The following is a 25,182-nucleotide window of genomic DNA, read 5'->3' as shown; positions in this document are numbered from 1 at the left end:
AATTGAACAGGTATGACATCATTCACTCTTGATCAGCATAGCAACAGATTTACAACCTACAACTAAGAAAGCCATTTCTTGAAACTGGATTTTACTGCGCATTATATACGAGATATAATTTACCTATCCAAAACCAGAGTGCGCATTACACAAGCATGCGCACTATACACGTGTAAATACGATAATTTCTGACTGTTATCAAAATATTTCTTAATAATTTGTTACATCTCAAACATTATACTTTTCAGTGTCCTGTATTATCCGTGGTCACATTGTTTTTAGGAAAGTGAGGGTGGATAAAGGCTTAAAATCAGGATGAGGATTGATAGGCAATAAAACTCTGAAACCAGGCAGACAAATAAGCACCAAAAAATAAAAATAGGCATTAAAATTGATGAACATTGACAAATTTTTCATTTTCACAGATTAGGCATTCAAAAACCAGTATATTTGAAATAGACACTTATGACTAAAAAAGGCAAAAGCAAAAACTTAAATTTGTAAATGGCCTGAAAGAGTTTTCATGCATAAAGGCTACATTTTCTATACAAGGAACAACAAAAAAGGCATTTTAGAGCAAATCCTCAGCTTGCTTATGAAACATATATTTTTTGCACAAATCCTTGAGTTCAGCCCATCCAATGTTTTCCGAAAGTTCTCCACTGCCAGCAAGCACAAAATAATGCATGTTGTTCTCATATTTAAATGCAGATTATTAATTTATGGAAAGAAGTTCAACAAGATCAGTAATTCCTTCACATAGCATTATGCGTATTGTAACAGTCAGCCCTATGTTTAACCACCTTTTCCTGCATTTTTAAAAAAGAATGACCATTAGTAGACAATTTATACAATGAATTAACAATGACCATAAAGTAATATCAGATTTTATTTCCATTTCCAGACAAATACAGGTTTAGTGCCAGAATACAGACAGTGGTTAAAAATGTAGCTTTTAAATAACTTAATTGATTTTTGAAATTCTAGGCTTTGATTAATGTGAACAATCTAAGCTTATCAATCCAATTTTTCTGTGGAAACATAGAGAATTTAAATCTGGATTAATATGCCAAAAGGCACCTAGCATTTGCATTTCCATTTTCCGAATAGTCATTATCACACCTGGCTATATAATTCATTTACTACTAGCCCATCTCCTTCATCAACTGACACACTGGCTTCTGGGTTCTCTAGAACTTCATATGTGTGTTCTCCTTCTTCATACTCTACTTGTTCAGGTGCTGGAACAGTTGAATGCATCGTAACTACTGGATAGTCGTAACAGTTCAATGTCTGGCGATACAGGTCATCTTGCATCTTTTTGTAATCAACATAGTATATACTATCTTTTGGGTTATTTCCATCACTGGCTGGTGGCACTATGTTCCTCCGTCTTTTCATGTACACCAACACAACAATTATAATTATAAGGAGTATAAGAATTATGCCAATTATAATTGCAACCAAAACTGAAAATATACAATTTTTAAAAATTAATATTTTTTTGGTACACTTTTCGGTCAAAATAATAGAACTTATATTTCCCCAAATAGCCAAAGGACTCGTGAAAAGTATCTAAATTGGGATTTATACCATGCCAATGCCGACCTCACTGACGGATTGGTTAGCGCACCATGCTACGATGCCTGGAGTCCCAGGTTTGAAACCGAGCCTGGGCATGGTTGTTCTTTGTGTGTGCTACTTCATCAATTTCATCATATCATTACTGATTCTCGTCTTTGCGATTAGCGAAAAGTGGCAGAAAGGAGAAGGAGAATAAACCAAATGAATCGAAACCAAGCCAATGAGGAATTTTGATTTCATGAGAGGAGTGGGACTGTCTTTTTTAGTCGTGTTCAATTCAGACACTCCCAAGATTTCCCAACACTTGCAATGGACATTACATAAGGATAATCCATTCATCTTTTTAAGTGTATAATAAGAAATGATACCTGAGTAACATCAAATTAAATATAGCTCAGCTCAAAGAATGCCCGAAGACAGAGCGTTAGGAAGGTCTATAAAGGGAGACCAGGAGGGAGAAGATGAAGAGGAAGGCCAAGGAAAAGATGGTTGGAGGATGTTGAGGAAGACCTTAGGAGGACCGGAGTAAGATGGTGGAGAAGTAGAGCAGAAGATAGAAAAGAATGGACTATCATTGTGAGAAGCCAAGGTCCATCAGGGGCTGTGAAATAGTTGTTTTTTTTATCTCCCCACTGCAGTTTCTAGGTTTGAATCCCAGCCTGGGTCATACTTGTTCTTTGTGAGTGTCCATTTCTCACTTTCATCTTTTAATTACTCATCCTCGTCATTGCAATTAGCCAAAATGGGAGAAAAGCAACATAAAAAATACACAAAAAGAATAAAATTAAATATAGTATAAAACATAATTAAAACAGATGAGCATTTGGAGCATTAATACGTGACTGTTCAATACTAATCAATGGCATGCCCAATGGTGGTTGGTGGGGTCATAGCCCCCACTTTGGCCCAGTATTTAAAATAAAAAAGAATGTAAGAGGCAGGAAAAGATGGGAAAATGAGGACTGACTACTAAAAAATGTATACATAACCTCCCCCCCCCAAACCCTCCTGGAAAATCCTGAGCATGCTACTGATAATAATATATTATTACAATATTAGCTAATTTGGAAGAACAAATTCTCACCCTCCTGGGTACATTATCAAATCTTGGTTTACTCATAGACTGACATTCAGGTATGCACATTTCACTTTCAGACTTTTGTGATATCGTATTTTGATAGTTAAGGGTGTCTTTGAAAGCAGAGCATCTAATGTTGATCACTTGTAATGAAGGAGTCCCAGTATTGATTCTCATAGAAATTTGGCCAAATAAAGAGATCAAAACAGCTTATGATTGTAGTTCCCTTCAGTGGCGAAGCATCCTAAGAGGCCTGGAGACAGGCCTACCCTAATATATTTGTCTATTACGTATTATTTTACTACTTATAATTTCATTAAATGACGCTTAATAAAAGAAAACTGAAATTGAAGGTCTTCCGATAATTATCGCAAGTTTCCAACCCTGCCTGCTGGTCCCATAAGAACTTATGTGATTCATGCAGGAAAATATAATTTCAGGGGCACATTCGCCTGTAACGTAAATGGTGAGACTGGCCTCAGACTTCCAAAGAGTGCCGATCGTGTACGAGTGTGTGACAAAGCAAGCAGTAGACACACAGAGCTTGTTGAAGCAGCGTTTCCATGGAAGATTCAGAGTGTGCTGGGAGCAGGGCACACCCAGCTGCTAACACGTCGCGACAAGTGTGTTGCTAACACCTCCAAACTTGGCCACGTAACCTATCAACGTAGGCATTTTTAGAATTCTAACTGCAAGTAATACATTTAAGTTGGTTATCAGTGTTAAGTTTGGTGTTTTCAACTTTTTTTGAGGAACCGCTTTTCGCAAAGTGTTAGCTGCTGGATGTGCCCCACACCAATCTCGATTCAGAGTGGGAAATTATTTTAAAATTATTACTTTGAGGAAAGGGATATTGAGGCGAAATTTTCTTTTATGATTAATGACATAACTGAAAATGCGCTACTTTTAAAAGGGGGCAAAGTACAGTGCAAATGTATTCAGAAATTCAATGTTTCTGAAATTTTCTGGTCGGTGTGTTACACAGAAAGGTATCAGTGTTCTCATTTATCATTTCATCATTTTCTAAATCGTATTATAATTTTAAATAAAAGTCGCGTGTTGAAGAAAAATTAAATGCATACAAAAGTTAAAAAGAAATAATTGATTGATAGATTTAGTTAATTTTATCTGGCTTTCTGCAATTTTTGGCTAATTGGGAAGATGAGGATGAGCGATGATATGATGACATTGACAAAGGGACACTCACAAAGAACACCTATGACCAGGCGGGAATTCGAACCTGAGGTGTTTGTCGTAGCATGCTGTTATTACCAATCAGCCATGGAGGTCAGCATTGAAAAGAAATAAATGCCAAGTAACGATCAAGTGATCAATTTCTTTAATGTGAGAAACATTTACGAGACTGTTATTGAAGTAGCAAATATGAAGTAACAGGCTAGGGCCTGGCAGAACGGCTTTTTCATTGGATGACGCATGGTCAGAGCATCGAGTCCCATCGTCACTGTTTTCTGACCTTCGAGACAGAAGCGCCTTTATTCTCAGACTTCTAATTGAGAATCGGTAGAATCTGAACCAATGCCTCCAGGGGGAATCGAACCTTCTACTTCTTGATTATAAGGTGAGATCGTTAACCACTACATTATCCTTTACAATCTCTATCCCAACTTTTTTGAACAGCAGTAGATGAGATTCAGGCAATATGTTATCTTTTATTTCCTAGGGACTATATTTTAACATACTACTTTTTAAAAAATTCACAGCTCCCCCACCATCCCTGCTCCATCCTGTGCCTACCCTTCCAGAGACAGCATGCTTCGCCACTGGTTTTCTTACCTCCAGGTGTTAATCCATGTTCTTCTGGAATATCATCAGTGTGAGCAGAGGAATCTATAATAATAATAATAATTAAAAAAATCTGAAGTATAATTTGTATATTAAATTATTTATCATTTACAAGACAATTAACACAAAATAAATTGAGGGTTTGGGTGTAAAACATGGTGACATTTTGGTTATTTTTGAGTTACATAGTAACATGTGCCATCCTTCGATTTTCGAGTGAAATTGACATGTCATACAATTTGGATTGGACTCAGTGAAGCCTTCTGAAATTGGTAAACACAACAAGAAAACAATTTATCTACAGTACAGCTTCTAATAACCTTTTTTCTTGATGAACTCAGAAATTACTAAAATGTCACTTACCATGTTTTACACCCGAGCCCTTCAAATAGAAACAAAACAATCATTGTTTCATTTACACAACATGTAATGCAAAAATTTGTACTTTAATTTTAATAATTTATGTCTAAAATAATTAACAAATTCATGTATGATATTGCTTATATAAACGCTGAAATAGATAAGATAAAGCAATGTTGAAAGACATGTTGTTAATATTGTAAACCACAAATGTTAAATTTGGAGTTAATTTTAAAATGCACCAGAAGCAACTTGCACAGATATTTGTTTACTGTATCTATTAATAAATACATTGAATAATAAAGCATAATTTATGAAAATTGGATAACCTAATTTCCATTTCTTAGCAGATTGAGTAAATGTATATTTTTAATTACAAGTAGAAAAAAAATAAAGGAGGGCACCAGTGGCGTGGCGTGACTTTTTCAAAAGTGTTACCGGTCATCAGACGTTATTATCTCCACCCTACCCTTCCCCCCCCCCAAAAAAAACAACATGCCTTTGATCTGGATTCTTGTTCATTTCTTTCTTTGTTTTTTTTTCAATCCACTCAATGATTTATTTAGCCACAATCACTCCTAGAAAGAACTACCACTCATGAGAGAGTTACCGTGAAAATTTAGTGAATAGTAGTCGAACCTTGTCAATCATCTCTGTTTCTTTCCAAAGAGGTGGAAAGGGGAAGAAGAACCACACATTCGGGCCAGTTTGACATTTCAAGCATAATTTAAATTAGGTTAAGATTCTCCCCAAAATAAAATATTTCTCTTTGCTTAACGTGGATATTTTGTCTGTTGCTCTTACGACACAGAACAGTGAGAACTTGGTTGCTGCTCTCTAACAGTGTATGAAAGAATTAGCAATGAAGTGTTTGTTGTTGGTCCGTCCTCTTCTTCCCTCACCTGCCGGGGGATCCGAAACAGGTCGCCTGACTTTGCTGTGTTGTAAACCCATTGCAACGACCAAGCCGACTGAAGCAGGGGATAGGAAGAACAGCGTTGAACTTCACTCCAATACTCCTCGCTGTAGAGATCAGGCCGTTGCTCCGGCTTTGCAACGCGTACCTGTGCGTCAGCTCATACACTGTGAAATCTTGCATGTTGCCTCCTTTTTTTAACAGATCATAATGGAATTTGCTTTGTGAAGCAATGAAGGGCAAACTTGTTTGTTTATGTTCACTTTATTTAATAGGGAAACAAATGAAAAAATATACTAACAAAAAGTATGAAATTTTGTTGTAAAATTAATGGTCGTTGTGCAACACTCCAACAATATCAGTATCAATCAATCAAAGATGGAACTGCCCCAGAGCTGTTTAGGGCAGCTTTGAGGAACATGAGATTTTTGTTATAGTTGTTTGCTTTGACGATTTATTATACTGTTTGGAAACAAATAAGCATTTTGTAACAAAAATGTAATAAAGAACAAGGGATATAATAAACTTTTAATTTGAAATGAAGAAAATGCGGTGAAATATCCCTGAAATGAAGCTCACCCATATGGTGTGATTCAAGCAAGTGCAATCGATCACTGGTTAAGTGTAACACACAAATGAATTGAAGTATCTGATGAATCTCAGGAGAAAACAGTCATACAGACAAAAATTGACCAGTAATAGAACAGGCAGAAAATGCAGTACTTACTATTAGATATGACAGGTAACTCAGTTGTTGCTTGTACTTCAGTGACAGTGATGTCTATGGCAGTTGTAGACATTTCATCTAATAAGAAAGGCAGAATAAATAGGATATTGTTGATGCATCGTACTAACTTACATTGTATGCGAAAATGTACTCTTTTGTATACCTTTGGCATAATGTACGCATCCAATTGATGCACTTCAATGTGCTACTTGATCTTCAGCCTGTGTCAGTAAAGACTTTTTACAAGAATTTATCTTTTTCGTAAAAGCTTTAGGATACTACCAAATTATGAAAAAATATTCTTTAGAATACATCCTGTAACATTCAAGTGAATCTTCATATGGTTTACTTTTCCCGTTGTCTAAATATCTATCATAGAAAATAGTTTTGGCAACATTAAACAATTGGTGAATCAATATTTGCAGTGGGTGGGGAACTCTAATAATACCTTTTGAAACATGAAGGTTACAAACGAAGATGGGGATGCAGCATCAAGAAGAGGAAATTCCACTGAACCACTCCCCTTAAAACACTGTCCTCACTATTATATGTTTTTGATTAATATAGAGGAATCTAGAAGCACTTTTACCTTTAAAGTGATCTTTATATGTAGCACTATGATCAGGAGAGTATGAAGAAGTTGATGGCAATTAGAACCTAACTTTGATTCAAATTTCCTAAAATAAAGATTGCTAGATACACAAAAATATGTTAAATTATAAAATGAACTACTGAAAAAAAATGTTGTGTCAGAAAATATGTGGTGTCATCTTTTCCTGCATTTAATATACTTTAAAAATGGTGAGGGAATGAATGACCAATCTTTTGGTACATGCATATATATATTTATGTATTCATATATCATACAATTCTCACCAACTTTCTCTCTCCTGGTCACATTAACCTGGCATAGCCATTCCCAATCATTTTTTAAATATACTTTTGAGAATTATATACAGTAGCTCACATATTGACACTCCATTGATACTTATCATAATTATTATGGCCTTGACTGCTCATATCTGTCAAACACGTAATTTCATTGTATTGCAAATTTCTCTTTCTTAAGTAATTAATGTAGTTTTATATTCTCGATGCTCAATACTGATACTTGAGCAGTGCTCTGATGTTTTCCACTTCATTTCTAACAAAAATCAAATTCATTTCTGTATTGATTTTGAATTTTTGTACATAAGTCAAATTAGTCAATAGTGGTGAGGTTTCTTACCAATGTCCAAACGAAAGTCAATGTCGAATTCATCTTCTTCATCGGTTTGAGTTAATCCTTGATCCAAGCGGTCTGAAGTATACAAGACAGTGATTAGAAATGAGGTAATGAGTGTTGAATTAGTTTAAATTTTAACACCAGTTTCACCACATAATACCTGGTGAAGACACATGGTTTAGTGGTTGGAATCCCACTTTAAACTGCAGGTCCAGTCCCAATTAGCCTATACATGCATAAAGTAGACTTAGACGGCAAGTCAAACAATCAAACAAACAAGTTTCACCACATAACAATACAAAGTTTGAATTATTGAAATTCTCTTACATGCAAAATGTAAAATGGCTCTCTGGATTCAAACTAAAATATCACATAATAAAGAGGTTTGTCTGAAAGTACAGATTAGGAATATTTTAGTATGAGGCCAAGGACGTATTTAGGGGGTCCAAGGGGTCCACCCTGCCCCCAAAGACTTACTAAGTAAAAAATGAAATAATAAATAATGAAAATTAAATAATGAAAATACACTTGTTGTTTAATCGAGGGCTATTTAAATCCACAAATTGTAAGGCAAGGATTAGATTGGGACCATACAACTTTGAATAATAGTAATTACTACTTATAATAATATGCATAAAATATTACCAGGAACTTTACTTTTCGACAACTGGGGCTAACATCCTTTTTTGATATTCAATAAATATTCAATTCTTTACCTATTTGACATTAATTTCCTTGCCAGAGGTAGTGTTCTTTTAAAAATTTTGCCCACCTTAACCATACGTAAGCTAGATAATGAATACATGCTGTTGTATCACAATTCTTATACTGTCTTTCAATATATTCATGTAATAAAAATATATCAATTAATTTGAATTTTTTAATTAATTTAATATAATTATTTTAATTTAAAAATTATTATTTTGGGACATCTGGTTCGGACCCTCCCCCCAAATATATTTCTAGAGGCATTTGTATTTTGCATTTTTTTGTTATTTGACGTCCCTTTTCTGTCACTTTTGGGATGAGGTGGATGAGTGGTGATTATATTTATTGGATGAAAGGACACCAACAAAGAGCACTCGCATGTGCTGCTGGGGTACGCGTTGACCTTGGGCGACCACTGCTTACACCTTTGTCCACACTTTCGTTTCCCCTTTTGAAATTTTGAACCCACTGAAACACTGTACTCCGTGAAGGTGCTGACCCACCACAAACGGGCACAAGTCGGCTATAAATTTCGGATGCCGAAACACCCTCTTTAAACAGGAACCATGTAGTCCACCTCTGACCACGAAAATCACCTTCCATTTCGTAGCTTGTCCACGTATTCACTCACACCCTTTCACGTTATGAGTCAGCAATTCTCTGGTAGTTGCGCTAGCAGATCCATCTTGTGATGGAATGTAGAACTATGTCTGACCGTTAAGCAAAACAAAGTTCGTTTGACAGATGTTATTTGCAACAATGCAGTGTTGCCAGTCCAATTCATTTCCGAACGACCCAAGTAATAACTTTTCCTGAGATTTCAGCCTGTGTTTGGGACCAGTGGCCAACCACCATCGAGAGGAAATTGGGGAGCTATGAATGAGTAGCATAACCCAGTCATCGAAAACCTACAACAACAACTGGGGGTTCCTGACCACATGTCACCCCGTAACTGGTTCAATGATCACCCACCTCTAATGGGAGTGAGGCCAGCTGTCAGTAGGTAGGCACTGAGGGCTGTTACACCACAGGTTATCATTATATCGTCCACTTGTGAATCACTGCAACACAATAATTTGCAAATATCTTTGATGCAATAGCAGAGTTAGTTACGAGTTACTTTACTTTGGAAAGTAACATGTCGCCATTGCCGTTACTGTACTCTGACAAGTAACAGTGTTGGTCAATCAGAACTCTGCCTACAGTTTGAATGGGGTTCACAACCACTATGTGGTTCCACTCAGGATTGAACCTGGAACCGTTTGGTTATCACTATGTGATGTGGGAGGCTCATTACTTCACTCTGAAAGCAACACCTTTGGCTCTTGCTGGTTGCGTAGATCAGCGTTTCTCAGCACCAGGCTGCAACCCAGTAACAGGCCATGATGTCAATTACACTGGGCCAGGGGAGGTTCTCCTGAAGCTTATGACTTTCAGCCCAAGCAGGCAACCACCTGGAAAGATGGCCTTTTCTTCAAGTTTCCACTGCGAGAACAGAAAATACTTTTGTTACAGTGGCAGTGAGCAATCAAAGAATCTTAATGAGAAAGAGGGGGGGCATAGCGACTTGGAAATAATCCTACACACTGAATGCAACTGAGAAGAGGAAAGCCTCCATTCTTCATTTGCAAGAAATCGGTCTCGGTTTTGTAAATTGACCACTTTTGAATTTAACCATGTAACACTAAGAAAGTAACACTTTTAAAAAGTAATGCACTACTATTACAATTAATGGTATATGAAGTGATTTTCTCAGGATATCAACCAGGTGATTTCCAAATAAGCTTCCGAGCCTTTGAGGCTAACATTACTCTCACCTTCAGGGATTGATTGAAGATGAGAGTGACGTTAGTTCTCGAAAGCTCAGAAGTCTATCCGGAAATCACCTGGCTGATATCCCAAGAAAATCTCTTCATCATTCGCCACCAGGAAAACTTCAAGAATTAATGGCATAGTTTCTTTGATGTAATACTATTGCAGTTACTAGAAGTGTTAGCAATTAACACATTGCTTGCAATATGTTGCTTTGTATGATAGCATGTACTTTATCAGGAAAAGCAGGTGTCGGCAAAGTTTTGTATTTCCCTGCTGCCGATTGCTGTATGATTAATTTCAGCACCACTGCTTTCATTAACAAAGGTTGTGCCATATAGGACAGAGATGCCGCAGTTAATGAAGGCATCTTTACTTCAGAATTAATTAGGGAACAAAAAAAAGAAACAGCAATGTGGAAATATGAAGTTTTACCTACATAATACTTCCCAGATAGCACAGCAAACTTGCTGCAAGTCTGAAGCAAACTTGCATGCAGCTATCTAGTTACCATAAGTCAAAGTTGCAGCAAACTTGCCAAGGCAAGCCTGCATCATGCTTGTCACAACTAGCTGTAAGCTTTTGACTAAAAACTCACTTGCTGAATAACACTTACGTCGAACTTGCATCAAGCTTGCCATATCAAACTTGCTTTGACAAGTTATAATCAAGCTTACTATCTGAGTTTAAATGCATTTAACCATGAAGAGAACATTGCGTATCATTTCCACTAAAATACCTACCTGTGTAGCTGAAAACTTTCAAACTCCTCAAACATAAGTGTGATTCTTTGCTAGATGGGTTGACAGTTATATGTAGTGTATCGGATTCAAGAGGCTCCTCAAGTACTAGTGTTCTTACAGTACCTACTATTATTATTTTAGACCTGTGGTTCACAACCCCAATTCCTGGTAAAAATAATAACAAATTCCATTAGTACATACAAACAAGCATAATCAATAATTTGATGTGAAAACATAAAGAAAGACCTAACCTAAACTCTACGGTGCAACAACCCTCTATGAGCCAAGACCTGCCAGAGTGTTTTTATCATTATTGGGTGATGCACGGTCAGCGTATTGAGTCCCATCGTCGCTTTTTTCTCCTTTTGAGAGCAGAGTATCCACATCATCAACCTTAGAGGAATAGAAAAGCAATGTAAAATAAGGAAAAAAAGAAAAGTTAAAATGTTTAGGCCAAATTATGTCAGATGATTAGTACATTTTATATTTTAACCACATTCCATACTTGTTTTTATGAGCCAAATTTTCATCTTTGAAGCTGCAGAAGTGGGACTGTATCCGCCCCCCCTAATTTCCCCTAGTCTAGGCCTAACAAATCAATAGTAATTTCGTAAAGTGAAATAAATAAATTCATTTAACAATAGCAATATTATCCACAATTTCAATCCCTGAATTGAATAATCATATATGAGTCATTCCATGCGAAATCAACACAGCCTTTGACCTGACCATCTCCGATTTTCATGAAATTTAGGGAGTTGAAACTATGCATGGAACTTAGTAAGTATAAAAATTTTTAGTTTCGTGCGTCTTGTAATTGTTAAATTATTCAAGGTCAAAGTTAGCAGAAATTGCCCTTTTTGAGCCCGCTTAGCTATACTAAATCTGCTGTAACTCCGCCCCTATTTTGCCTAGGAAGCTCAAATAAAGCTTATTGTACAGGGAATTGAACAAACTTTCCAGTGATATACAACAAGCATACCTTTAGATAAAAATATAATTTTGTCACGTGACCTTGACTTTTGACCTTGAATATCTCAAAACATGTCATCACCAAAAATCGTGAAAAAAATATATTTGGTCCCTCATACCATACTATAAAACATACCAAAAAATCATTCTGGGACTGAAATGGGATCAGAAGATACAAAATAATATGTGTAACTATGTGACTGATAAAAGCCCCATTACATGAACTATGAAGAGTCAAATGTCCCTTAACACCCCCTACAAAATGTGAAGGAGTTATCCTGGGTATAATTGGTCATAAAAGAAATAGGTTAGGCACAGGGAGATCCCTAGTCGTGTGTGTCAAGCGCAGGTCCGGCATATTGTTGACTGCCATATTGAATTCAACGCAAAAATTTCAAAGGAAAGGGTGTGATGTGATATATCAAATCAGGCTAGAATTTCACGAGAAATGAAGTGACGAAGGTTTATCCAACGTATCTTACGCCAGCAAAAAGTTATACACATATCTTTCACTTACGATATATGCACATTATAATGTTGTCAATGTTCCTGTGAGCACACTCGTTGACGTCTCTCACACTTGCATAGAACATTTGGTAATGTAGCATGTGCAACAACATCGCAAGCAGCAACTATGCCTTCTCTCACATGGTCAATATCAGGGACTTTTAGTGCATGCACCATTCTCTTCAAATGTTTCTGAAGGTAAAAGTCCTAAGATGTTAGATCTGGCGAATGTGCAGGCCTTTTAATAGATCCCCGTGTGCCCATCAATCTACCTAGAAAATTACCATGAAGAAATTGCGAAAATGTCCACATAGTGTGGTCACACTCTGTCCTGTTTCAAAACTCTAGAAAAGTGCCATATCCCGTAAGCAAGGGTGAAAAAACCTGTTCACTTAACAAATCCAAGAAGCCCTCACCATTTAAGGTTCCGTTGTTAAATATGGACCAACCATTTCCATTCGTCATACATTATACCACATAATTAGCTTACCAGCAACAACCATTCGACTGAGCAAATCACAGGTATTGCCAGTGGCGTGGCGTGACTTTTAAAAAGTGTTACCGGCTATCAATCAGTACGACAATTATGCCTGCTAGACGTTATTACACCCCCCCCCCCCCCATTTCGGTAAAGAAAACATGTCGTCGAGCTAGATTTTTGTTCATTTCGTTTTGTTTTGCAATCAGCACAGTGATTTAGCCACAAACACTCCCAGAAAGAACTACCACTCACGAGACAGTTAACACGAAAATCCAGTGAATAGTGGTAGACCCTTGTCAATTCTTCATCTGTCTCCGTTTCTTTGAAATGAGCTGCGAAGGGGAAGAAGAAGAACCACAATTTTCTCGGGTCAGTTTGACGTTTATGTGGTGAGCACTGAGCAGACGACAGAACTCCGCTCCTTCGTGGAAGGGAAGCGCAGCTGTACGTACTACTGTTGCCAACTTAGGATTTTGGAGCAAGGTTTGTCCAAATCACGAATCACACCAAGGAACTATATTTTCATCTATTACCTAACTGGTCTCAGTTGTAGTTTAATCCAGCCTTGGCTTTGCAGTCTACCTCTAGTTGCTTCACAGAAATTGTATTCCTATTTTAGGATGGATTTAGCTCTTTTCTGCCAATCCGATGTGACAACACTGGCTGCCCCGGTAGGTCTGACCGGCAACAGGGCCCCTTAACAGGCATATGAATAACCCCATAAAGTCCTTCCCCGCTCTTTCCTTGCATTGGCGCCCTCTTCTCCCTTGTTGCCTCTTCAGGGTAGCGGAACGGCCTCCCTCTTCGCTTCTGTCGGCTGCAGAAAAAATGTCCTAGGCAATATCTACTCGACGGGAACGATGTTCATTAACGTATTTAACAATGTTGTCATTTTATTGAAACAACTTTTTAATTCTTTACATTTTGCTGTTACCCGCGGTAACACCGGCTACATACACGCCACGCCTCTGGGTATTGCATATTATTTTTATTAACTTCACCGAGAACATTAAAATTTGCCTCGTCACTGAAGAATTTTTCATTCCAAAGGAAGTGTCACGTAATTGTTTGAGATACTTTTCCCAATATTCTTCACTATTCAACTATTTGGTGAATGTAGCTGATTAAAATCATATGCAATGGTGCGTATACTTCTTTCTTTCCCAAGATGTCAGCGTGATCTCGATGAGTTCCTAACATGTTAGGAGCATTCCAATGCTTTGTTTTTAACACCTCGAAAAGGAGAAAATGGTTATAAGCATGCAGTAATAAATTTTTGCTAGTTAAATATATGTTTGAAAATCCTTCGTCACTTCATTTCTCGTGAAATTCTCGCCTGATTTGATATATCACATCACACCCTTTCCTTTGAAATTTTTGCGTTGAATTCAATATGGCAGTCAACAATATGCCGGACCTGCGCTTGACACACACGACTAGGGATCTCCCTGTGCCTAACCTATTTCTTTTATGACCAATTATACCCAGGATAACTAATTCACATTTTGTAGGGGGTGTTAAGGGACATTTGACTCTTCATAGTTCATGTAATGGGGCTTTTATCAGTCACATAGTTACACATATTATTTTGTATCTTCTGATCCCATTTCAGTCCCAGAATGATTTTTTGGTATGTTTTATAGTATGGTATGAGGGACCAAATATATTTTTTTCACGATTTTTGGTGATGACATGTTTTGAGATATTCAAGGTCAAAAGTCAAGGTCACGTGAAAAAATTATATTTTTATCCAAAGGTAAGCTTGTTATATATCACTGGAAAGCTTGTTCAATTCCCTGTACAATAAGCTTTATTTGAGCTTCCTAGGCAAAATAGTGTCGGAGTTACAGCAGATTTAGTATAGCTAAGCGGGCTCAAAAAGGGCAATTTCTGCTAACTTTGACCTTGAATAATTTAACAATTACAAGACGCACGAGACTAAAAATTTTCATAGTTACTAAGTTCCATGCATAGTTTCAACTCCCCAAATTTCATGAAAATCGGAGATGGTCAGGTTAAAAATTGCACATATCTGTGTTGATTTGGCATGGAATGACTCATATATGTTATACAGGGTTGGCTCCGAATAAGTAGCTCAGCTCCACACTATCTCATGCCGGTGTTTACAGTACTGTTAATTTAACGGGGATCATTTCCAGCACCTACTATGACAGGTATGTTAACCCCCCCCCAAAAAAACAATTATTGTATTAACTGTAATAATGATGATAGTAAGTACTAGTTATATATTATCCACTTGCTCTTTGTCTGGGACTACGTTTTCCTGGCTCACTCTGTGTGTATTTTTTATATATAAAAAATATGTAACATTTCTGAACTTTAAAATGTAAGAAAAGTACATTATTTGTGTAGAATGTGCAGTTAATATTTTTTAAAAGAATAATTGCAGGTAATTTTCAGTTCTTGCATTTCTGATCGTCACCAGATATTCAAGCAAACATGAAGGAATTCTTATATCAGGATTTAATATATGAAAAATGCAATATGAATACAATACTAAAAGAACCATTTCCAGTCCCTCCAAATTAAAATTATGCCTATTTTTCATGGATAAATGATACAAACTTATCCACATCAAAATCACAAGAACATAGTCATAATTATAAGGATTGCCTTCCAGGAGATTTTGACCATGCATTTTCCCCCATTTTTTTCACTTACCAAGATTCACTGACATTTTTAAGAACTATTGTATTACTCCACAACTTTCCACCATACTTACCTATACTTCTAATAACCTTGATACTTACCAAGTCCCTCTGTTGACGACAGGTCCACTTCAACTCCATTAATACTGAAATTTCTTGACAATTTGATGGCTATTATGGCATACTTAAGTTCTTGACACTTGTGCAGGGATGCTATGTTACGGTTTATGTAATTATTTTTATAACTTTCTATAATGACATGATCATCATCTTTTGTTATTGTGTGTGCTGTAAAGGTAAAAATAATTTATTTTATGCTTCAGGTCAGTTGTATTTTCTACATGTATAACTAACTTTGTCAAAATTAGAATGCAATTTAATGAAGGTGGACTAGAAGAGGTCAAAGTATGTCTGGACCATAAATTATTTTTTTATGTTTGTTCATGACTTCATAATGTTGAATACATGAATTAACAGGATGTCTACATATATACAGGGTGACCTGTAATTAGATGCATTCCCTGAAAGGGGTTAAAGTAGAGACAATTTGCAATAAATTTGACCATATGATACCCCATCCGAAAATTAGTAGTTTTCGAGATAATCGAATTTCTATTGTTTTTTTAAAAAAATGACAAATGCCCGTAAAAACCTGCGTGCCTGCATTCGTAATGGAGGTGCACACTTTGAGCAAGACGTGTAATGTTCTCTAATTGTATTGTTCATTGATTCCATTCACATGAAGATGAATGAAGTATTATTTCTTGTACACAAATGTGAATGTTAGAAACATTTGTACCTTGTTGGATAGCAGATGACACAAGGAAGCAATTTAAGTAATTTGTACGCTTCGTGCCATACCATTTTTGTTATTAATATGTTGCCAAGTAAACTAAGAGTGCATTTTTTACCACCACTTGTAAGTTTAGATCCACCCGTTACTTACATGTGATTGTTATTTGGGACAAACGTTTTTCAACGAACCACTTATTTGTTAGCTATCAGAAAATGATGAAATATGTGCCATACAATGAGCTGTTTTTTCTCAATTGATCTTTTTGTGTGGAAAATTGTCATTTTAAAAAAAAACAATAGAAATTCGATTATCTTGAAAACTATTAATTTTCGGACGGGGTATCATACGGTCAAATTTATTGCAAATTGTCTCTACTTTTACCCCATTCAGGGAATACATCTAATTACAGGTCACCCTGTATATGTAATAATAATAACCTGTGGTGCAACAGCCCGTGAGGTCCAGGGCCTACCTACATTGTTTGATACAACTTGACGCGGCATGGTGGTGATTCGTGCCTAAGGAAAGCCTGAAGAAGGGGGCGGTAAGACCCCCAAAACATCACAATTTTCGACGGATGATACTCACTGGTCGTAAGTAATTTAGGTTTTTATATATTTTTTATATTTTTATTAATATATGAACATTTTAACAACTACCTACCAAGGTGGAAGATCATCCAACCAGTTATAGGGTGACGTGTGGTCAGCACGATGAACTATCAGTCATTGTTGTAGCTTTTCTATGACCGGGTTACGCTACTCATTTGTAGCTCCCCAATTTCCTCACGATGGTGCGTGGCCACCAGTCCCATACCCAGGTCAAAATCTCAGGAGAAAAGTTGTTAGCTTCCCCCAGGAGACTCGAACCTGCATGCGTCCCATAGCCGGAGCCTAAAGCATGATACCTTAGCTGCGCAACCACAGTGCGGGACATATCTACATATATATTATACACAAATTGTATGTCAAGGTACATAATAATTATGAAATTTGACACACTGGCACATTATAAAATAAAATGGACCATATAGGTACATGATTAGGGTTACCAGACATCCAGTTTTTCGTAACTATTTTTCGAAAAGAGAGGAAAATTAAAAAAAACTGCCTCTGTGTTGGCCATAGGTCCAGCTGAGCCTTAAGGAAAGCATATAAGAAGTCTTCTTACAGCAAGAAATTTGTGATTTTTTATGTGTACACATTCTTCATACAAATGATGATCATGATAATCATACCTTGAATCACTTGGCAAAGATCATACGCACAATGCTTACCTGCCATGTTTTAATGCAGGTTCTGATCTGTTTGCCATAAATATGCTGTTGGAGCATGATTTGTAGGAGAAAGTTGCTCGCTGAATGTCATATGTATTGTTATAAAATTGGTACTTGAGTGCACAAGAAAATATCGGTCAAATTTTAAAAAGAAATAAATTATACTTACCACATATTGCATAAGTACCTGTCCATAAACCATTTGACTGACAAATTCTTTGTTTATAACCAAACACATCATAACCTTCACAAATGTATGTTATTTTGGTACCAGGTGCAGAAGATTCTGAAAAATTAGTTTTAATATTCCCAGGACTGTAAGGTGGTTTGCAGTTTCTGTCTGAGGAAAAAAATGCAAACGATTATCATCAAAATACTGTATTAAGGATTCTGCATAATTATGGCATTTATCTCAAGTTATTTCTTGGGATGGCAGTGACATTTTATTAATTACAGTAGACTCGCGATTAACCGAGTCCCGATTAACCGATCCTCCGGGTTAACCAAGGGAGTGGTTGTAAAACATCGCACTTCATAATGCACCCCCCCCCCCCTTGTTTGTTTATGGAGTCAACTCACCGTGCACGTGTTTGTTACATTGTCGGTGTATCCGATTGTTATGGTGGTGTTTAAGTCTGTGTAGGCCTATTCTAAGCAGAAAAAGTCATCTTCTCATTTATGTTGTACTAGTAAAAAATAATTACTATACAGCCTTAAGCGTTGTTTCGTCATTTACGGCCTATTAGCACATTAACCAAGTTTTTCCGTATCCGAAGTAATCTTGATCCCAATTAGCTCGGATAATCGCGAGTCTACTGTATAGATTTCCCATCTCTAATATTATCCAATTGCGAAGTTAGAGCATTCTAACCAGTGCTTGAAGTGTACAATTTTAACTGGGAGGATGTTTGGTCTACTTTGCTGTTATCTGAGAGGATGCTACTATGGTTTAATATGGTGACGGGACAGGCCCGTAGCCAGCCAGGGGCCAGGAGGGGGGGGGGGGGGGGCTCAGCCGCCTATGACAGGGTTGCCAACCCCCTTGACATTAGGTAAAACTATTTTGTATTCTAATTTGTTTGAGGTGAAGAGTGAAAATGTAGACATATATTATTTTGTTCACAACTTCGTTCATTCATCTTGTTTATGAGCAGAAATCTAAGCAGCGGCAAGTGTTTAGAATATTCTCTAGACTTTAGAAAGTTCTTTCATAGGGAGCCTTCTTGATCTATACCTTCCCTGCTCCTGTTGCAGCCTCTAGTTTGACAGAAATCTGTGACTTTGATGTCATTATCCACATTCCTTCTGCACCTGTGTCAAATGTCAACAGATCTCAAGTTTTGTTGCTTTGGCTGGGCGTGGAATATACAGTAGCCACTATGATTGAAGTGAATATTGTACATTTTAACATGTATGATATAAATATCTGTATCATCAAAAATAGTATGGAGTGTGTATTAAGGGATGGTGTCAGTAGCAGTCATTAGCAGTTCAAGAGACGTTTTAGAAGATATAGCAAAAGCTATAATATTTGTATGATATTTCTAAATTTACTTTCAATTAATACTATGAGTATTAAACTTTTGAACAATGGACATTTACAAAGCGCCCCCCCCCCCCCCCGATAACCCGTGAGCCCATCCTGGAGGCCAGTTCTAGCTACGGACCTGTGACGGGATGCTTTGCGAAAATTTTGCTAGCTGGGGGATACCATCTCTCCTGCATCCCTCCTCATTTCGAGCACTGATTCAAACAGGAAATTATGTATAGGTGGTCAATTTGAAAGCAGTCACATCTAGTCACACTAGATGTAGGTGGCAAGAGCTGATAGTGGAGAATGTTAGGAGAAGAGGACAAGATTGGAACACCGTGGACAGAGAGGAGTGGTGGAAAATCAGAAAAAAATGGAGAGGCTGGACTTCTATGCCGACCCAGCCAGAGGCAGGAAACGACGAAGGATGATGATGACTAGGGAGCGGTAGTTGATGAAATGTCATCTTTTTTCTGATATCTTGGACACGATGCTCATTAAATAGACACAATATTACACTTCGTCTAGAACCCAAAAAAGGTAATTTTAAACTGAATTTTTTTGCATTTTTTGCCAATTTTCAGGTTTTAGGTCATTTTCCCCAATTTTCGACATTTTTCCATCATTTTTCGCAATATTCGGTGCATTGTTTCGTCATATTTTGTCACTTCTTTCATTTTGGTAATATTCATAAGTCTTTTCACCAAGGTGAACCTATATATATCTCGCAGGATTGCAATTTACGAGCAGGGGCAAACTCAGATATAAGATAAGATTTTTCCATTGGAAATCCTCGTTGCATATTTTAATTGAATGTGCATGTGGTATCATTTGGTGCCTTTTTTTAAAGCAAGATTGAATTTTGTTTAATTTCCTTTTCATTTCAATTTTTAACTTGAAACTACAAATTTAATGGTCATTTTTTGCATTTTTTCCATTTTTCTATAGGTCATATACCTATATTTTTTAGGTCATCAACTTCCACTCCCTAATGATGACACATCTTTCTTATAGAAGCTGCTTAAAATTAACATACTAGGACTAAGTGCTGTCAACCCAAAGGCTGATCCTGTGAAACTTCCACGTAGTACACCCTGGACTGAATTTTGTAGACTAACGAGGCTCTGGTGTCTGGACATATGGCCAGTAAAATGCTCTGTAGGGCTGTGTGTGTGCTGTCCTGTGTTTTGTCCTGGTGTGTGCTGAGTGTCCCTTCACAGCCTCAGCTTTTAGCCCATGATACTATTTAGTCTTGGGATATTACAGTTATGATAAGGGGCTGGAGCCCATATAATGTGACAGGTGCAAAATAGCCTAAGTGCTGATGCACCCATAGTTTTATATTTAATCAATCAATCGGTGAAATTAAATATACTGTACAGAAAAAGGGAAGATACAGGAGGGAGAATGTAGCATTCACTACTAATAAATAGAATTTCCTTCCAAAAATCTTCATATTCATTCATTGTTTTCTGCGTACTTGGCAGGTTTTTCACTGCCATCTCCAGCTTTCCCTATTCTCCGCCTTACGCTTCGTAATAGCATACGACCCAGTTAATTTAATATCATCCATAAGCTGATATCTCTTTCTTCCACGGACTTTTCTTCCTTCAACCATTCCCTCCAAGGCATCTCTTAGCAGGCAGTTTCTTCTTAGACAGTGTCCTAACCAGTTTCTTTTCCTCTTCTTGATGGTCTCCAGTATAGATCTTTTTTCACCAACTCTTTTCTGTACGGCTTCGTTTCTTACCTTGTCCGTCCATTTTACACGCTCCATTTTTCGCCATGTCCACATTTCAAAAGCTTCGAGTCGTTTCTCTTCATTTCTTCTCAACGTCCAGATTTCTGCACCATATAGTGCTACACTCCACACGAAACATTTCACTAATCTCTTCCTTAGACCTATGTCCATGGGTCCACCAAAAACATTTTTTCTTCTATTGAAAGCTTCTTTTGCTATTGCGATTCTCATTTTCACTTCTTGTTTGCAGCTCATGTCACTGCTTATAGTGCATCCAAGGTACTTGAAGCTATCCACTTGCTGGATTCTTTCACTCACATTAATATTCCTTGGTTTCCGTCCAATAACCATTGCCTTTGTCTTCTTTACATTAATCTTCGTCCCATGCTGCTCACAGCTGCTGTTTAACTCTTCTAACATACTATTTATGGTTATTTCATTCTCAGCGAATAATGCCATGTCATCAGCAAATCTTATGCAGTTTATTCTTCTTCCTTCCAATTTGACACCTCATGTTCCCTGGCAACAATTATTCACTATATCTTCTAAATAGATATTAAACAAAGTAGGCGATAGGCAGCATCCTTGTCGTACTCCTCTTCCAATTACACATCTTCATATAATCTTTCAAAATTTATAGGGACAACACTGCAGAAGCCACACTCCATGACAGAATCAACAGCATGCAACACTGCAGGTTTGAACTTTGATTAAGACATGGATGTACTGTGGTTGGACCATCATCTGTTTTATCTTATCAGTTCTTTATTTATCCTCATCATCACGATTTACCAAGAGGTAGAAAGAGCACTTTAAAGTAACTGAAAAATGGAGACACTGTAGCAATAAATATGTTTTGAGCCTGGAATGGTAATGAAAATTAGTTTTAACTATAGTTCTGTTAGTAAATAGGAGTTTCAAGTAGAAACCTGATTAAATTGTAGTTTTCACTAGTAAGGTGAGTGGAGAAGGTTGCATAATTTAGAACTACATAATTTGTATTCATGTCCAGATATTATTAGAATAATTAAATCAAGAAGACTTAGGTGGGCAGGCCATGTGGCACGAATGCGAAAGGAAAGAAGGGTTTACAGGATTCTTGTTGGGAAACCTGATGGTAAGAGCCCTGTAGGAAGGCAAAGACGAAGATGGAGGGACAACGTTGATATAGACCTAAAGGAAATCGGTAGGGATGGAAAAGAGTATATAGATCTTGCTCAAGATAGGGACAGAGGGAAGGCCTGTGTTGCTGCAGCCATGAACCTTCGGGTTTAAGAAGGCTAGAGAGTTAGTTAGTTACTTAGTTACTAGTAAGGTTTCATTAAAACTGGTTTCACCTACTGCAGGCACGTATCTGGAATATCTACAAATATATATTTCGAGGGGGGAGGGGTTCCAAACCAAGTGTCTCAGGAATAATAATAATAATAGTAATATTAATAATAAATAAAATAATGTTTACAGGATTCTTGTTAGGAAACCTGATGGTAACAAACATGTAGGAAAGCCAAGGTGAAGAACAATGTTAAGATGGGCCTAAATGAAATTGGTAAGGTAAGGATGGAAAAGAGTGGATTGATCTTGCTGAGGATAGGGGCAGATGAGAGGCTTGTGTTGCTGCAGCCATAAATCTTTGTGTTTAAGAAGGTTAGAGAGTTAGTTAATAATAATAATTTAAAAATAATTGTTATAATTGCAATGCTTGAGGTGGAAATTCATAGTTGGGGAGGGGGGAGATGCTTATAAGAGTTTGGGGATAGGTGGAGGATGTTTGTATGGATCAGCTTGGAGACAATGCAGTAAGTGGGGGATGCTTCAAATCATCCTTGCTGGAGGATGCTTTATGGAAACTTTCTTGAGTGAGGGATAGTATCCTCCACTTCAAGCACTGAATGTGGTAGCTTTATATGTCGTTGGTTGGTTGATTTGGTGTTTTAAGTCCACTTTATGCACAGTAAGGCTAATCAGGACTGGACCTACAGTTCAAAGTGGGATCCGAACCGTTATGTGCCACCACCGGGTATCGAACCTGGGACTCCTTGATTACAAGGCGACGACGCTACCACTGTGCCATTGGGGAGGCCCTAGCTTTATATGTCAAATGGTTTGTCATTCTGGGTAAGAAAGTAGAATCAATCAGCAATCAGTATTTATTATTAGTTATTGTTAGTTTTATTAGTCTCGTTAGATGGCACTTGCATTATGAGGAAGTTAAGCTTGTCAGTTTTTCCAGGAGGTCTAGACGCTCCAATGTAAAAAAGCACAATGAACCAAATGATTTTTTTTAACAAAAGTTTTCTTGGGAGCGCAGGTACCTCTCTTGCCCCCGATTGATTGATTGATTTGGTGTTTTAAGTCCACTTTATGCACAGGAAGGGTAATCGGGACTGGACCTACAGTTTAAAGTTGGATCCGAACCACTATGAGCCTCCACCGGGTATCGAACCCGGGACCCCTTGATTACAAGGCGACGACGCTACCACTGCGCCATCAGGGAGGCCCTCCTTGCCCCCGACAAGATACGCCCATGGAAACAGAAAGTGATATACCGAAACGGAGGAAGAAGTAAAGAATGAAGGTATAGATAAGAGAGAAAACAAAGGAGGGTTATATGCAAAGAGAGGGAGAATCAATGCAGGCCCGTAGCTCGAATTGATCTCCAGGGAGGGCCCACGGGTTTTCAGGGGGGCTTTGTAAACCAAGTCCATTTTTTAAAAAAATATTAAATGAAGGTAAATTATGTGTGTGTGGGGGGGAGCGCTCATTCATTTATAAATATCATATACTACACAAATACTACATTTTTCTACATCTTTTAAAACATCTCTTTAAGTGTTAATTGACTGATACTGAAATTATCCCTTACTATTTTAGATGATACAGATATGTACTGTATATCACACACAAATAACGCACAATATTTAATCACAGTGCCTACAGTATATTCCACCCCCGGCCGAAGCAATTCAACTCCCCTTCGTTCCCAAAACGTGGGAGCTGTTGTTGACCCCCTTGACGCAGATGCGGAGGGAACTTGCATGATGACATCAAAGTCACAAATTTCTGTCTAAACGGGAGGTTGCGACAGGGACAGTGAAGGTACAGATAAAGAAGCTCCCCTATGAAAGAACTTTCTGAAGTCTAGAGAATATTCTAAATACTTGCAGCTACTTCTGCTCATAAACAAAATGAGGGAATGTAATAGATACTGCTCATATTCTGTGGATTTATCGTTAAAGTTGTGAGTTGTCTACATTTTCACTCCTCACTGCAAAGAAATTATGCAAAATAGTTTACCTAATGTAAAGGGGGGCTGATGGCAGTGCTAGGGCCCCTGCCTGGCTACGGGCCTGAATCGATGGATGAACAGAAAGAACAAGCGATTGAGAAACAAAGAAAGAAAGAAAGATAGTTTGAAAATCAAAGTAAGAAAGCTTAATTTCAAATTTGGTATTTCGTCAACAATTCTCGCACCTAAGCCACTCCCAACTGCAACTTTTGGATTCGCCACTGACTGGACTCAAGTCTGAACTTGTCAATGTATTTTCAATTCAATTTCATGATTTTTATAATAATAATAGGGAGTGTGGGGAACAGAATTTTTTTGGTTGGGACGGGATTTTTTTTAAATCCCGACGTTCGAAATTTCCCGAAGCTCCGGAAATCACGAATTGTACACGTCATTTTCACCTTAAGTGATTGTATTTTCATTTCGGGAATAAAAACTTAACAATATCCTATGAGTTTCAGACACTTACAATGCGGAAAACGTCTAGAGAGGTATTTGGCATTTCCCGACTGCTCGGGATGGACGGGAAATTTTTTCCCCGACTTTTCGGGGTCACGCACACCCCTAAAATAATAATATCAAACTGCAAACTATAAGTGTCTATGACTGAAGGGCACTGTGCCCCTTTTGAGAAAAAAAAAAATGTGTGACGCCATTGAAGTGTATGTATTACTTGTATATACAGTTCAATAAACTAAACTAAACTAAACTAAACTAAACTAAACTAAACTAAACTAATGGGTGACGCCCATGAGTAAAATATAGTTTAACTGGACATTGTCCTCACTTACCTGCCCAACTTCGAGAACAAACACAAGTCAAGACCAAAATAATAACCAACTTGTAAAAATCCATCAAATCGTATTCTACCGCTGTCAAGCAAACAGCACACTTCAGAGTAAAAAAGCTTAATTCCACATTGGATATTTCGTCAACAATTCACTCGTTATCAAGCTGAACTTGG

General features: G+C 37.4%; 2 protein-coding genes across 3 annotated transcripts in view; one reads left to right on the top strand and one right to left on the bottom strand.

The window, feature by feature from the left end:
* The window catches only part of Strump (WASH complex subunit strump), a 107,857-nt gene that overhangs the window by 1,767 nt on the left and 80,908 nt on the right, over nt 1-25,182 (top strand). The window lies entirely within an intron of this gene.
* LOC146004708 (uncharacterized) lies at nt 955-25,182 on the bottom strand. Of its 2 annotated transcripts, XM_083143661.1 has the most exons (8): nt 25,010-25,182; nt 17,827-17,997; nt 15,688-15,873; nt 10,957-11,121; nt 7,697-7,768; nt 6,469-6,546; nt 4,457-4,510; nt 955-1,469 (listed from the first exon to the last, which is right to left on the bottom strand). In XM_083143661.1, exons 1-8 carry the CDS (start codon nt 25,071-25,073, stop codon nt 1,117-1,119), a joined length of 1,143 nt encoding a protein of 380 aa, XP_082999787.1. In that variant the 5' UTR covers nt 25,074-25,182; the 3' UTR covers nt 955-1,116. The 2 variants fall into 2 exon arrangements, with proteins under 2 accessions (XP_082999787.1, XP_082999788.1); XM_083143662.1 differs by lacking the exon at nt 17,827-17,997.

This window comes from Lepisma saccharinum, chromosome 22 (assembly GCF_977018435.1).
Source record: "Lepisma saccharinum chromosome 22, izLepSacc3.1, whole genome shotgun sequence".
Taxonomy (NCBI): domain Eukaryota; kingdom Metazoa; phylum Arthropoda; class Insecta; order Zygentoma; family Lepismatidae; genus Lepisma; species Lepisma saccharinum.
This window is presented reverse-complemented; position numbering and strand designations above follow the sequence as displayed.